Here is a 16,401-nt window from a genome sequence, read left to right as displayed (position 1 = left end):
TTGCACTGGGGAGAGCGGGCACAGCCACGGCTGGGGGCTGCTGGCTGCCCCCCCTGCCATGTATTGAGTGTTAAGGAGGTGCGGTATTAATTGTTTTCTGTTTCCAATTTTCCTCCCTACATTTCCCTGGCACCCTCCTTTTGAGGGATCTGCACCCCGGCATCCATCCAGCTTTCACAACAAAAGCAGGAACGCCTCCGATGACCTTTCGGAGGATGAGCAGAGGGTTTGTTTGCTCATCTCGATGGGACAAAGAGAGAGATTTCAATGCAAGCATCTACCCACGCCGGCCATCAACCCAGCCACCTTTTGTCCGGAGCACAGCCTGATGCCGTGCTGCTGCCGGGCACCACGCAATGCCCCCCGCAACCCAAGGGTGCCCAGGGCCTCTCCTTTCCTACCATTCTGGGGAGGCTTTGGGGCACTGCAGGCTGCATTTCCTTTGGCCCCCAGCCTGAAGGTCGCTGCTGAGCCCCAGCATGGTGAAGGGACTCTCCCTGCAAGACGATGGCTGCAGATGGGCGCTGCAGCCTGCACTCCTCCTCTCCTTCCCCTTTCCCGGTGTGTTACTTCCCCAGGCTCACTCCCATGGGCTTTTAGGCCACCAGCTCCCAGGAATGGCCCACATCAATTTCCCCTTTGCTAAACAGCAGCACTGTGTGGTACGGGCTGGGGGGGGGGGTTCATGCACCCCCAGGCTGGTAGCCCAGGGCTCCTGCAATCTCAGCTGCGCTCATGACTCCCCTCCTCAGCTCCCATATGAAGCCCTACCATGCCAGGACAGTGACAGGCCCTCTAAACCCTCCCCAAACCAGTCTGCCCATGCTTGCTGCCCCCAGGGATATCCCTTGCAAGTCTCTGTTGCTTGCAGTATGGCACGGAAGAACAAGAAGCTGAAACCCCCTGAGCCTTCTCCATCCTCTGGTCTCCAGCTGAGGTGGTACCACCAGGAACCTCACTCCCTCCCAGTGCTGGCACACCGAGAGCTGGGCAGAAATCCTTTGCATCTCCTGGGACCTTTTTGGTTTTGCCCTCTTATGTTCAGCACTTTAGCTTCCTACAGAGATAGGAAATCACCCCCAGGCTGCGACCAGCTCCCTGCTGAGCCTCCAGCCCACCTCTGCAAGAGCTGGTGTCCAGCATCTCCTGAAGCTGGAAAGAGCTCCAGCACCTGCGACAAACCAGACAGGCTTTCATGGAGGCCATGTTCAGACTGTGTTAAGAGGTGGGATTTTTCTTCTCCCCTCCATCTCCAGAGCTGGGAGGAGAAACCAGATGTTGGAGGGCTTTCAGGAAAGGCAGGCTCTTGAGATGTCACATGCGAGCCATATGCATCAGCACCCATTCTCTCTTCCCTCCCGCAGCTCCAGGGATGGGCAGCATCCCCACACAAGGCACCTGCACTGGTGCCACTGGGTTTTCAGGTCACAGAATCATAGAATAGTTAGGGTTGGAAAGGACCTTACGATCATCCAGTTCCAACCCCTTAAGAAAGCAGGGCTGCTTCTGAACCTCCCTTCCCCAGAGGCTCCTGGTCCAGCTCCACAAGATGCAGGGAGCTAGAATCATCTGTTTGCTCCTGAACAGTGCAACACCGCTATGTGAGGGCAGACAGGAAAGCACAGGGGACAGCTTGGAGGCTGTCAACGTGAAGAGTCGAGACAGGAGCACGCACAGCACGCCTGGGGAGATGAGACTCCTCTTCCTCACCTTCCCCTCCCAGGGAAGGCCAACCCCTACTCTTGAAGCCTTGCCCTAACTTGGTGCCAGTTCTGCAGCCCTCGCAGCAACGTGTGAAGCAGGAGCCCCAGAGGACAGTCAGCTCCACCACGGGGTGAGATCAGGGCTCCTGGAGACACATTTGTTGGAAGCAGCAGCTTGGCACTCAAACTGCTGGCAGCGGCAGTGACCTGCGAGATAGCATCTCTGCTGCTGGCTTCACCCCGCGCTGCTACAAGCTTCGCCTGTTTTAGGGTTCCCGATCGATATCGGATACTCTTACTTTGTCAGAAGCATGCTCAGGAAATGGGATCTCACTAAAAGAAACCCCAGGCCCTCCTTCCCCCTTCCCATACACATGCAAGCGGCCGTCTCGGGCTCAGCTATCGCCACAATAAATCACAAGCGCCTTATCGAGCCCGCCTGCCTACTGCCGGAGAAGTTCTCCCATACACGAATCACAAGCCCAGATAAAAACCGACCCCACCATCTTGCCAAAACAAATACTCCTTCCAACCCTCGTCCCATTCGTTACACGAACAAGTGTTTCTTCCTCAAGAAGGAAGAGTTTAATGCACCAAGAACTGAGGCCACTGCAAGGAGACTGCAGAGCAACCCACAAAAAACCTCCATAGTTCACATGTGGAAACTCCTTTCCTATGTGCTTGTCGAGATCCTTTCCATCAGCATCACTCCAAACATATGTTACCCCCTCCTCGGTGAGAGCTCGGCGCAGGAGAAGGAAGGAGTGAGGGGATTTGGGGGACTTTGCTCGGTATTTGCTTACAAGGTGCCTCCACGGCATGCGGGAATTTGGCTGGAGCCTGCAGCCACAGCCAGGGTTTGTTAATGCTTCCAGTGATTGCATTTGGAAAGAATCAAGCGGTTAACCAGAGGAGGGGGAAGAAGTTTCAGGGATCAAAATCCAGAATGTTTTCAATTATGCACGTCTGTTAGGACCGGAGAACAAACACAACCCCAACCCAAACACAAACCAAGCGGCTCTGGAAAAAAACACTGGTTGTAAATACGCAGTAACCTCTTCGAGCGCGGAAGAGATTTGCTGTAAGGCCACAAAGAGTAGAAAGCAAACGTGGAAGGGCAGCGGAACACGAGTTATTCTCACACAGGTCAGCATGCTGCTTCCCTAGCATCCCCTTGGGATAAAAACACAGGCACAACAGCGCTGACACTCAGAGCGTAAGCAAACACGTGCGTGGTGTGGAGGGGAGCATCGGGAGGAGCAGGAGCCTACCTGGAAGAAGCCGGGCGGGATGGGGCCCCCGGGCATCCCGTCGTTCGGGGGAATGTTTCCAAGCACGGGACTCGGGGCGGCTGCTGCGCTCTGCAGAACAAAAGCAGGACAAACACGGTGGGATGAGTTAGGAGCTGAGGGGAAAAACACATCTAAAAGGCTGTCCCTTCCGCCACATCCCAATGAGTCACTTTGCTTCCTACCTCCAGACCCCAAACGTCGCTGCCCCATCCCCTGAGCATCTGCCCTCCATGGGGAAGCAAGCAGAGGGGCACCAGCCTCTGCGATCCGCCCATGGAGGAGATGGCTGCACAAAACCTGGCGATAATTCCAGGGCTTATTTATTCCTTTACCCAGGCATTTAGTGTCATTAAACCACCAAGGAGCCTCATCCTCCATGTCGAGTACTTCTCTTACCCGCACAGGCTTGCTGGTTCGGTTCTGTCCTCTGAAAAAGATGCTTCCCTGACCTCACCAGCACGCCAAGGTTTTATTATGGGTTTCCAAATTCACTGCGCCCCATCTGGGGGGTCACATTCCCCTCGTGCCTCCCCAGGATGAGTGACCCGAGAGGCTCCGGCTCTGAAAAGGAGGGATGGGGAAGGACACGAGGTACCAGGACACCCTGCTCAGCATCTCTATTTGCCTGCACTTCCTTGCTGTGCCGTGGAGCTGGAGGCACTGGGGAAGCACTGGAATGATGAGAAGCTCCTACCCAGAAGGAGAATGTAAGAAAAAAACCTTTCCTTAAAGACCTCTGCTTGCACCACATCCCTGTTGGAGTTCAGAGCAGTACCTGTGCTGCTGAAGCGCTCTGGTTTAACCATCACCATTACGCAGGCAGTTACAAGGGAGGCTCAGTGATATTAATTGGGTTTGGATCACTGAGCTACACCCTCCGTGACTTTTACGATGGACTCACCCACCTAAAACCACATGGCAGGGCCGAGGGAAAGCATCCACCATAAAAGAAATTGGGAGAAGAATTTTCCACTGAGGAAATCCCATCAACAGATGGGGTACACGTGAGCCTGCTCACGCTTGGTCCTACCCCAAAGCTTGGAGCATCCCATCCCCACCAAACCCTGCATCCTGACAGCAGCTGAGCCAGCCCCGGCCCCTCACCACAGCTGATGCGGTGACAACCACAAGACTTGGGCAGCCGGGAAAATTAAGGATTGTTATTAAGGATTAAGGCTTGCCAAGGTGGGACCCCACATTTGGTTGGGAATCTCACTATTCCAGAACAGAAAGCCTTGTAGAGGGCAAGCATCAGGCCTTGCGTCTTCCCAGGGGCCACCCCTTGTCCCCTCTCCATCATGCTCTCCAGCAGCAGCCGGCATGCAGGATGTGGGATGAAGGCCAGGACCACGCTGGATGAGCTGTCCCTTCTCCCACCCCAGCACGTCAGAGCTGCAAGTGCCAGAGATGACAGCACAGGCTGGCTCCCCAAAAAGAGACCCTCTCTGTAAAAGAAGCGCGGTCCCCCTGCACCTACAGGGTCCTGAGCCCCCCCAGCACAGCCCACACCACACTCCCCCCATGCTCCTGAAGCAGGCATCCCAAGCAGCCTTCCCCACATCCACAGCAAAGGCCAGATCTGAGTGTTTTTACAGTTAATAAAGAAAAGTCCTGGCAGGAAAAATAAGCCTGCCCATTCCAGGCTCTTTTTATACATCAGACGGCAGCAAAAATAGACGGGAGAGGGAGTGAACCCAGTTCTCCTCCTCCCTCCATCCCCCCAAGTGGGTCAGCTATAAAAGTAAAACCAAATCTTAATCCAAGGCCATGAACATATTGCAGTTTCTCTGCAAAGCAGATGACGGTTCTTAATGCAAAAATATATAAGACCGAGCCCCAAACTGCTGTGAGCCCATTTGGAATTTCCTTTATTAAACCCTCTATCACGCAAAACGCTTCTCTCCCAAGGCGGCGAGCGCTGCAATAAAGCTGCCAAGGTGATATTTTATGGTTTCAAGAGATTTCCAGCACACCATAATCCTTTGCTGGGGGAATCTCCCAAGGCAAAATGGATCCCCAAGCGGGGAGGAGCGAAGACGGACGTGGATTTGGGGGAGCCAAGGGGAAAACAGGCTGCCCTCCAACACACGGAGCGGAGGGAAGGAGGGCAAAGAGCATCTTGAAGGAAATGCCCGTTCTCCCACAAAACCGGAGTGCTTTTCCGTGTTGGACACCCCGAAACCTCACCTATGCCTTCACGGTGCAAACGGGGATCCCAAGTTCCTCGCACATGTAGCGCTTGGCAGAACTCGGTAATTAAAGGCCCGCAAGTGCCCTGAGCACGCTGCAGGATGGGAGCCAGAGCGGTCAGCCCCTGATGAATGATTGACGAGGCTCAGAAGTGACATTTTACTTCTCTCTCATTGCCCTCCCCGGCCCCGCTGCTAAGGTAAACACCGAGGCACCTTCAGCCCTGCCAAAGCGATGGGAGCGCAGCCGCGGCTGGAGCGGCTCCGCAAATCCCTTGGGATGTGCCAGAAAAGAAAGGAAAAGGGGGGAAAAGGGGAAAAAAAGGCAGTGGGAATACACTTCCCAACCCCTAAGGGTGAGCACTCGAACCCTGGGGGCTTTCCAGCTCTCATTTCCAAAAACCAGGACTTTTTTGCCATCCCAGCTGCCACCGCCTGGCTTATTTTGACCGCTCTGGCTCAGAAACTCTTCTTAGGGACTTTGGAGATTTCAGCTGGAATTTGACTGCCAAACCCCTACCGAAAAACCCCAAACCTCCCCTGCACAAGCAAAGGTGGAGATGCCACGGAAGCCGGCAGGAGATGGGGAGCACTGGCACGGTGTAGGAGGAGCATGAAGCCCATCTGTGCTCCATGTCAATGCCGGTGCATCCAGCAAGCACATCCAGCCACACCGAGGTCCCCATGGGCATGTAACAGGGATTTCCTTCCAAATTTTCCACATTTCCTTCCACCAAAGCACGCTGGAGACCACTGCCAGAGATGAGCAAGGATAGCTCTGGCACAGCCAGCATGCCGGCTCACTTGCCTTTTATTAGATGGTAGCGTTGCTCCACGCTGGAAACAAATATATGAGTTCCTGGAGCGCGCATCTATTGCTATACGCACACACATACATATATATATATTGATTTTTCCCTACATATGTTGGCTTTTCCCCCTTTTTTTGGTGGAAGCCAGCGGAGCGGTGACAATCTGGATCCCCTCGTTTCACTTCCAAACCAAAGCTCTCAGTTAACACACCGGCTCGGTACGCCAGCAGATGCCGTCTAAGCCTTTAAATCGCGCACTAATTGCACTAATTGAGCTAACAGTCTCTGTTTCGTCTCCCTACCCTGAGTCAACCAGCATCTTCTGGTACTGCTGTAGAGATCCAAGCTGTTGACTGTAGTGTTATTTTGTCAGCCATTAAACGATTCATCAGAGTCATTAATTGATTTATTACCGCTGCCTGCGCGTATAGCTTTGCAAATAAAGAAGGATGGAGGTCAGGAGGCAATGGAAAGCGGACAAAACAGCACAGCCAGGAGCTGGGCACTTGAATTATCAGTAGCAGATTTGCTCACGCAGGACCTCTGGCACCAGGTTATGGGGGGGGGGGGGGAAACAGGGACAAAATAAAAAGGAAATATGTGTTGTTCTGCTGCACTGCAAAACCAGTTCGTTTTTTCAGCTAAGATCTATGCAGGATGTAAAAGGGCTATTAAAACCATCTTGTTTTCTTAACCTAATCCTTAGGAAGAGAGCAGGTTATTCCCCTGTATTAATTGTGTTTAAGAGAGGCAGGGAAGCGGCACTGGTGCGGCTGCACTGAGCAGCTCCCCAGTCCCTGGAGCATCCTGCGTGCTCCAAGAGCATCTCGGTGTGACCCAGATGTGCTTTCCCCAAGGCTGGCTGTGCCGGAGCACCCCGTCGGCTCACCCCACAGCCCCGGGAGGAGCTGCGGGCCGGAGCTGTTGTTTATTTACTTTCTTTACTGCAGGATTTAGGTCTCTGCGAGGGTTTGCTCAGAGCAGGGTGCGGCGAGCAGCTTCCTGCCCCCCGCCCTGCGGCACGCTCGACCCGAGAGGAGCTGTGAGGCACCACCGAGGTGCAGAGGGTTTCGGGGGCCGAACGGAAAAGCCGCAGCAGGCAGCGCGGAGATGATGGGTTGAAGTCATCGCCAGGCACTGTCACTGCCCCCAGTGCCCGGGTAGCCCTGGTAATAAAAGGCAGCAGCCAAGAAGGGAAAGTTTGGGGAGCTGGGGAGCCTTTTTGGATGTGCTGTTTGCATGGCAGGATTCTTCCTTGTCATCCAGGGAGTGTAGCGACAGGGCAAAGGGTAACGGGTTTAAACGTAAACAGGGGAAGTTTAGACTGGATATAAGGAAGAAGCTCTTTACTGTAAGGGTGGTGAGGCACTGGAATGGGTTGCCCAGAGAAGTGGTGAAAGCTCCACCCTTGGCAGTGCTCAAGGCCAGGTTGGACAGAGCCTTGGGTGAGATGGTTTAGTGTGAGGTGTCCCTGCCCATGGCAGGGGGGTTGGAACTGGATGACCTTAAGGTCCTTTCCAACCCCAACCATTCTATGATCCCCACTGCTGGACACGCCTGAGCCGCCTCCAAGAGCATCTCAAAAGCGGGCCAAGGCGCTGCACCCCATCCTGCAAGGCTCCCAGTGTCACAGCAAGACAACATCCTGCGTGGTGGCCCAAGCCAGCCTGCCACCCACCCCACCGCACCACGCTTCACCAACACAAGTGATGGTTTCTATTGACTGTGAAAAACAGCATCCCGTCGGTGGCATTTGCTGCTGTTAAGCACAAGCTGCTGCCCCCGCCGCATGCTGCGGGCGAGCAGCTTTGGGTGGCACAGGCAGTGGTGCAGCTCGCCTCAGCATCACCACTTTGTCTTGACAAAGATAACCTCCAAACAGTGGTGTAAGGCACCAGCAGGCAGCAGAGAGGATGCTCCCTTCATGACCCAGCCTCCATCAACCCAGCAGCGAGATGGGGAGAGCAGAAATATCTTCACAGCACAGACCTAAAACCAAACTAAGGAGGGCTGGGTATTCGATTTGCTGGCTCACACCTCGCAGCCACAACAGGAGCAGCACAAGGCACTCGAGGGCAGCTGCCTCCGGGATGCTGGGGACACGTAGGTGATCTGGTCTCTATCTGCCTCCCTTTGATTTCATTTCTTGTGCCTAGAGCACAAGCTTTGGAGCCTAAGGAAGAAATCAGCGTGAGGGGTCAGGACTTAAGCAGGCTGCGTAAACAGGTAATGCGGAATTTAATTGGACTCTGGTTAAGCCTTTTCATCTCGTTAAAGCTGCCTGCATCTTATAGAGCCAGGTTTTCAATTTAATAACAGAACCCTCCCACACCTCGCCGTAACCCGATTAACGCCGGGGAGGACGGCACGCCAACCGCTTCCTCTGGACCGAGCCCTCAGATGCTCTCCTGCATCAGTCCCCGGGTCGGTGACAGCATCTGTGTTGCATCAATGTGCATGATAAGAAGTAAAACACCAGCCCGCTGCAGCTGATGAGGGTGATTTCCAGCCCGTGTGCCAGCGTCGGGCACTCACTTCAGAACCACCGTGCTTGCAGAGCCTCTCAGGGTGTTTTGGGGGGCACATGGGAGACCATCCAGTGCTGAGCCACTTGGCTGGATGCTCCAGGAGACAAAACAAACGGGTTTTGGTGTATTTCAGAGTAAGAGGAGGTGGTAAAAGGAGACCGGGCTGAAGCTTTGCTTATTGGCAAGAGGAAGATATGAATAAGAAAACAGATTACTGTAGCAGTATCACCACAGCACCCAAACACCATCACCGTGCTCCCTTGGGACACCAAGCTGTGCATACAAGTTCAGCTTAATTTATACTTCTATGCCGGCACAAGCTGCTTGTGCTCCTTTTAAATACATCACCTGCAAGCCGCCCAGCACACAAAGCACCAGCGTACACCCCGGCCATGAACAGCCACGCTTCTTTCCCCCACCCCTCCTTTAAAAAGGAAGAAACAAGCCCCAGCCCTGCATCTTCCCTGAGCTCAAAACCAGAAAGGCACAACAGTTGAATGGCGTTTCATGCTAATACGGGGCTTTTTTCCCCTCCTTGTAAAGGATAATCTGAGACAGCAGCTCCGTCCTCCACGGAACAATAGGATTTTAATCTCTTAAGTCGGCGTCCCCCTTATCCCCGGGAAGGAAACCCCCTTCAGTCATTTACAAGTTTGTAAATAAGGCTCTTGGTAGCATCTCGCGGACATCTGCTCCGCCAGCCCGCCAGCGTTCCTGCTAACATTTACAAACATCCTTCCACAAACACCCAGCGCTCTGCTGAGCTGGCGTTCTCTAAATATATCCCAAGGAAATAACTTGGCAGAGCTGCAAACATTTCACAGCAACCGAATTAAAGGGGGGATGTGGGGGGAGAAAAAGGGGGGGGGGGGAGGATAAAGCATGGGAGGTGTAAACCAGACTAAATGCAATTAGGCTCGGTTTTGCACACGCGTGTGGATGGAGAGGGTTTACAAAGGGAAACTTGTGGGAAGTCAAGCCAGGCTTGGTGGTAGTGCTTCCCCTCACTTAGGAAGGGCTTTGCAGAGGAGCTCCAGTGCTTTGGGTACACAGATGCACCCCATTGCTGGCATTCAGGGATGCTTTGTGATGGGCATCCCTGAGTCCCGCCCCCCATCCCCAGTTTGGAGCGACGGTGAAGCCAAAGGTCCTGGCTCTCCCAGTGCTGGCACATTCCCCAGCACAAGACCCATGTGCAGCCTACACCTTGAGACCAGTGTACAAACCCTCCTCACTTCCTAGCAGCTCAAATGGATCTCGTGCAATTAGCAGCCAGGAGAATGCTGTAAATACACAGGTATTAATTACTATCAAGTCTCCTCTAATAAGTCCTGCAACAGACAGGCCAGGCTCTTTTCCAGCAATCAATACCACCCATTGCAGGGCCCACCTGCCAAAAAAGTTATATAAAATAATTAGATAAAATTTCCATTAGATAATGCAATTGCTTAGGACTATTAATCTACTGCTCATCTACCAGTGCAGGATGCTCTGCTCTACCAAGGGCCACCGCTGCAGTGCACCTCCTCACACCAACAACCTGCATTTTATCCTGCCCTTCGCACTCGGTGCTTCCCACTGGATTTGCTCCTGATGTACCCACCAAATCAGCTTACAAATGAAATTCAGAGGTTTTAAAACTATTATCATTTCCTAAACCAAAAGGGAAAGAGCCCCAGCAAGCAAAAGCTGCCAGGAGAGGTAATTTGTTGGGAGTTTTCTCCTACAAAAGTTGTGATAGTTAAAGCAGATGGGAATTTACTCCCCCATGATAGCCCTCGCTTCGTGCTGCTGCTGTTGAGGTATAATTAAGTGGGGTTGCATGGTAGGATGCTCGTCGGCACGTGCATTGGCTCACCCTTCATCCTCGCCTTAACCACCACAGCTGAAATCAAACCCTCTCCTTTACCGGCCTGTGGAAAACTCAGATTAAGGAAAAACACTGCTTCCCTCCCAAAAAACTGAAGGAATAATTTGGTGATGAGGAGTAAGGCAGCCGGATTTCTGCTTCCCAGTGCCTGTGCACAGCACCGCTCCCCTGCCTTCTGCCTTCTTCCAGGTTGAAACTGCCAAGCGAATTTTGGAAGGGGTTAGAAGAAGAACTAGATTTAAATGGGTAATCGAATTTAAGAGAAAAAAGTAGATAATCCACAGCTTTGGACAAACGCTGTGCTACTGCACCACGTGCATTTGGAAAGCCATAGTTTTAATGTGTCCAAAGGATGTACTAACAACTAGCGAGGATACTGCCCATCCCCATCCGCTAGTCAGCACACCACAAAACACCCCAAAGGCATCCAGTCCCCAGCAGTGATTTCCACACTGAAGATGGGCACAGATTGGAAATATTATGGGGTTCCAGTTATTTTTGCCACCTCACGTTTCAGCTCCCTCGTCTCATCGGTTGCTGCTTGATATCAAAAAGAATACAAAACAAACTGTGAGTGATGAGAGCCAGTGATGCCCAGAACCCTCATCCAGATCCAGGGAAAGAGGTGAGATCCCCCCCCTCCCAGCGCCTGCCTTTGCAGTACACTGGGAAACACTGTGACCTCCCTGGAAAAACATCCATTTCCATTGTTTGGGCAGCGGGATGCTGTGGGATGGAGCACAGACACCCGGCACTTCCCACCCCCAGTCCAGCCGGAGAAGACCAGAACCCGGCTCTGCCCCGCGGGAAAACATCCCGGTTTTCTCCATCCTCTCCCGCCGCAGGGAAAAGAGAGGAGGGAATTAATGCAAATACTCCCATTCTTGTCATGCACTTGAATGCCGAAATATCCCATTTGCTTAAGCCTATTTTACTGCTAGCAGCTGCCCCAGTATTATTCCCCGACACCAAAGGCAAAGGGCAAAAGAAGTTGGTCCGGAGCAGGTGAACGCCATCTGCCCGTCCCTGACAAGATGCTGATGGCCACCATCTTCGTGTAGTAACACAAAGCCCGTCTGAAGCACTGCTGTAACCTTCTGCAGGCGTTCAGACGGGTTTTGAAGAGCCAGCCGAGCATCCGTCCCCGCTCGCAGCGGCCCCTGATGGATTTGCCTGCTGATCTGTGAAGTTTTCCCACACCGAGCCTTTAAAAACCAAATAAATAACCAAATCCCCGTCTCTAACCAAGCAGCAGGTTAACAACCGCAACAAAAAATCACAGTTTTTAACCAAGTGGCTGTGCTGATGCTCGAAGGTGCTTCGTAGCATCTTCTCCGCACAGTATCTTCTACAAAATATGCCGGTTTAGGGATGGAAATGCCTTAAATTGAGGCGGAGGTGGCAGCTGACTTAAACAAGGGCTGTGACTCGCTGCGTGGGTACAAAGTCCAGCACCTCGTACAAACCCTGGTGAGGCAGATGGGGAGGAAGGCAGTGGACTTTGCTCAGGAGCAGCCGGCACCGCTGTGGCCAGACCCAGACCACGCTATCAGAGCCCTAAATTAACCTGGATGGCTGGAACTGCTATTTTAAGGACTGCTGTATTCAGTAGCAATGATGGCTTTTGTCCTCCCCATCCCCCAAACAGCACCCTTCCAACAGGACACATCCTATGCCACCCAGCCTACAGCACCCACCATCCTGGGAGCATTGCCATGATAAGCCTACCAGGTTTCTGCACACTTGATGCTTCCCAGGAAGCAAATATGGGCTTGGAAGTCCTTTGTGAGGCTGCGGTTGTGCTCCAACAGCTAACCCAGCCTTTGATGAGCCTTTGCTGGGACAGCAACACCGGTGTGCCATGAGGAAAGCCTTTGGCAAGCCCCATTCCCAAGCAAGATGGGTTCTGCAACACAGAGATGCCTCAGTGGTGTGCATGGAGAAAAGCCATCGCGCCCCAGCATCATTCCTACAATTTCCAGGGCGATGTTTTAAAACTGGTAAAAATATTCTGCCCTCCATGCATGTACATGGAAATGCTGCCTAGGAAAGGAGCTGCAAAGCATCCTGCACCCCAGCATCCATGCAGTGTTGTGCTGTGGGGCGATGGAGCAGCATCCTGCATCCTGTGTCTGCATCCTGCATCCACAGTGTTGTACTGCCTAGGTATGAAGCTGCAGAGCATCCTGCACCCCCGCATCCCGCAGCAGCAGTGCCAGCCCTCCCTGAGCCCTGGACAGCCATGGGTACGGTCACCACATGTGCAACATCCCGAGTGCCACATCCCTGGGGAGCAGGTTTGACCGCGCAGCGTGGCGCGGCACCGAGCACGCTGACGCTCTCTCCGGGCAAGCTTAAGGCTTGAGCAAACAGCTCAGGTTGGACACGCGTCAAGCCCATGGAGGATGCAACACGTGGGTGCGAGGCGGCGGCAGGAGGAAAATCCCAGCTTTCCTCATCACCAGCCGGCACAGGATCCCACCATCGCTCTGACCCGGCAGCACGGCGGCCGGGACACGGCTCCAGGGGCACCAAAGCAGTGCTGGCTGTCCCCAGAAATCATCCCTGCGCATCTGCCAGGGGTCACAGATGAGGGGTTTTGGGGAGGTGGAGATTGCAGCAACTTTCCCCTCCTCTCCGCTCATATAATCCTCCAGGCTAATCCCTTCCAGCCATATGGAGCCCTCATATCCCAAACCTGCCCCCGGGAAGCACCCGTTGCCGCCCCGCTGCACCCCGTATCCCTTTGGGAGCAGCACTTTGGACCTCAAAAGCGGTGTACGGGTGGGAAAAGAGCACAAGTCCCTCCTCAGCCCCCAGGAGATGCTCCCAACTGCTTGCACACACCCTGTTCCTCACTAAAATCCACACTAAAGCACTCTTTAAACCCAGGTAAGCGCAGCCCCCATGTCTGCTCCTTCCGCCCTTTTTCAGCATCAGGGTTTACTGCAGTTATTTGTGGGTGCTGCCCCCCAAAAATACTGTTTCCCAGCTCTGGTAATTGCTCGAGGCATTTGGAAATTAATAGAGCAGCTAGAGCAAAGGACAGGAGGAGTAAATCTGACGTAAGCCAGCCTGTAATTCAGTGCTATTCCCAAGAACTGGTGGCTTGCTCCACAGACAAAAAAAAGGCAGGGGCTAAGCTAGCTTGGAGGGGGAGCAGATCCTCGCTGGTAGGCTGGAATTTTTTAGGAGGAGGAGGGTGAATGGGAAGAGTTTCATTTCCAGGGCGTTTTAACCATTTCGGCATGCCGTGGAGGAGGAGAGGTGTGGGTCCGTGGGACGGGAGGGAATTCACCGCATCACCTCGCCTCCAGCCCTGCTCTTCCTCACCTACCCCTATCTGGGATAGGGAACCCCGCTCCAAAGTGGCCCCACGTTCTATTTACCTTAACGGCAGCTCTCCGCATTGCTTCATCAGTCTGGCCAGAGCTGAGCTGTGGGGCTTCCCTGTGGAAAAGTCCCTCTGGGGTTGTGTAACTGGCAAAGCGCGCGTCAGGGGTGGCTTTCGGATGGGAAACGTGGGGTTTGATTAATTCGGCCGCTCTTTCTTTGCCGCATGTTCACAGTGCGGTTCGGCTGCATGCAACTCCGAGCTGCGCTACCCTCAAAGCTTACAACACGTGAACTATTTCACTCCTAAGAGCACCTCTCCCTGTCAAAATCAGGCGGTTAACGCAACCCCCCCTCCATTTAATGAACTGGGAGCTTTTTGAAGCCGGCTCTGGAAGGACCCTATAAAACCAGCAGGCAGCCCCCCTCCCCCTGACCCTGCCATAAACTACCACGGGAGGCAGGGAAACTTCAAGTCTTGAGAGCAAGGAGGGAAAAAGGAGAATTAGCCCCAGGCTTTCAGACAGCAGAGGGGGAAGGGAGCGATGTGAGAGCGCTGAGCATCGCTGCAAGGTCTTGTTTGGCCTGGCAGCGCTGGTGATAGAGCGGGTGAGCGGAATGGGAGCGATGCATGGGGATGATGAGCAGAGGGAGGGGATGGGCACGGAGGGTCATGGCTGTGAGCTGCTGATGGAAACTTCCGGGTGGGTTTTTTCCTCTTACTCCTTTAACATCCCACACGGTGACGTACGTACGTGGCTCCTCCATTCCCCTCTCACAACGCCCCGATACAAGCCCAGGCACATCACTGGTGGGTCTGTACCGGTGGCATGGACCTGACAGCACCCTCCTCTCCACGGGGACGTGCCCATGGGGGCCCATCCCCACAGCGAACCCTTCCCATTCCCCCAGGCTGAGCATCCCACAGCCTCCCGGCTCTGATGCCTGCTGCTCCCTGGGAGCAAAACACCCCCAAAACCCACAGGGAGCCACAGGCAGACCCAGCTTCTCCTGGGAAAACTCTTCCCGACCATGGCATGGAAGCGACGTTAGGGACGAGGGGCCTTTGTGTAGGCAGCACCCTGCTAAGCCGCACAAAGCTGGGAGGGGGCTGTTTTCAAAGGCTCCCGGTGCAGGGAAGGGCCCCCTTCCATCTTCCCCCCTCCCGGGGCACCGGCTTTGGCTTTTGTATGGTCTTGGCCGGATTCGTTAACTCCCCTCCCGGAGCTGGGGCCTCCTCCTCCGCCTGCAATCCCTGCGGATTTTACCTCCGGGCAAGAGCAAGGGGGGAAAGGAGAAGGGGGGGCAGCCCAGAGCCATAAAAGAGCCTAGTAAAAACAACAGACTGCGGTTGGGGGATAGATCCGCGATGGCTTTAAAAAAGCACACCGCTGAGGAGAGTGTGATGGCTCTGCCAAGAGGAAAGAAGTGTCTTCCCACTTGCAAACAAGAGTTAATTATAGAAGAGAAAAGGCCCAGGAAAGTGTTAAAACCATCTGTGCCACGAGGAAGAGGCTGGGGCCGGGCGGGCGAAGGCAGCAGCGCTGACAGATGCTGTGTACAGGCAGCCTGGACCCATCCCTCCGTGCTGTGCTGTGCCGTGCCTCCCTTGCGGTGCCATGCTCCCATCCTGCCGTCCTTGCCGCGCCATCATCCCAAGCCAGTGGTGTCAACAAGCCACAGTGCCGCTTTCGTGGTTTAGTGTGAGGTGTCCCTGCCCACGGCAGGGGGTTGGAGCTGGATGATCTTAAGGTCCTTTCCAACCCAAACCAGTCTATGATTCTACAAGGTCCTACAGATCCCCAGCGGGACCCCAACACAGCCGCACTCCTGCAGGGATGCACGAATAGGAAGATTCAGCGCACAAAGCCATCGTCAACCCCCAAAAGTGCCCTAGGACGCGTGGAAGAGACATCCCTGGGATGCACAGTGCTAAATTGTCCTAAATACATCCCACCAAAGCACCACACTGGTAGCTCCCAACACACAGACCCTCTTTGTACCCGTTTTGACCCCAAACCCTAGGGTAAAGAGCCCTGCGCTGCCCCTGCCATCTCCCGGGCAGGGCTGAGGATGGACGTGCCACTCACCAAGGGAAGGATGGGGAGCAGGGGAGGATGGAGGGCAGCCTGCACGGCCGCTCCGCGCCGCCTGACCCCACAGCCGGATCCCAACCGCTTCACAAATATTTACCTAGCTGCTTTTTAAACAAACCCCGAACGCCGCAGGGTTTAAAGTCCAAGTCCCAAACAGCTCCTGTCTTGCTCTTGCTTGTCCTCAGGTCCCCAGCCGCCTGCCCAGGGAGTCTCCACGCTCCTGACCCCCTGGTTCTAAAGACACTGGAGCCAGGCAGGCAGGCTCCTGCCTGGTCAGGCAGCCGGGCGGGCAGCAACACTTCTGCCTCTGATTTTATTAGGGACGTTCAGGCTGGATGATGCCTGAACACGCAACTGGTGCCTTTCAGAGGAGACCTCATGCTGATGAGCTTGCATATAGATTCACCGCAGAAAATAATTAGCCATAATTAAGGGCTTCTGGCTTATGGCTCCAGCAATTGTTTAAACAGCAGAGCCCTGCTCAAATGAAGTTCAGGACTCGCCAATAAATATTTCTTCACTGGGATACAGTTTAGTTTCAAACTCCAGCCTGGGCTGCTCAGATTGGGGTTGGAGAT

The 16,401-nt window shown here is 54.0% G+C and overlaps 1 protein-coding gene across 6 annotated transcripts in view; it reads right to left on the bottom strand.

Annotated features, from left to right (window-relative positions):
• The window catches only part of SSBP3 (single stranded DNA binding protein 3), a 53,267-nt gene that overhangs the window by 14,586 nt on the left and 22,280 nt on the right, over positions 1-16,401 (bottom strand). For all 6 annotated transcript variants that reach the window (XM_065673276.1, XM_065673277.1, XM_065673279.1 and 3 more), the window contains exon 5: positions 2,975-3,064. In XM_065673276.1, the coding sequence (XP_065529348.1) occupies positions 2,975-3,064 (90 nt within the window). The remainder of the gene's footprint in view (positions 1-2,974; positions 3,065-16,401) is intronic.

Source organism: Lathamus discolor, chromosome 3 (assembly GCF_037157495.1).
Source record: "Lathamus discolor isolate bLatDis1 chromosome 3, bLatDis1.hap1, whole genome shotgun sequence".
Lineage (NCBI taxonomy): Eukaryota > Metazoa > Chordata > Aves > Psittaciformes > Psittacidae > Lathamus > Lathamus discolor.
The sequence above is the reverse complement of the archived record's forward strand: the minus strand, read 5'-3'. Positions and strand labels throughout refer to the sequence as shown.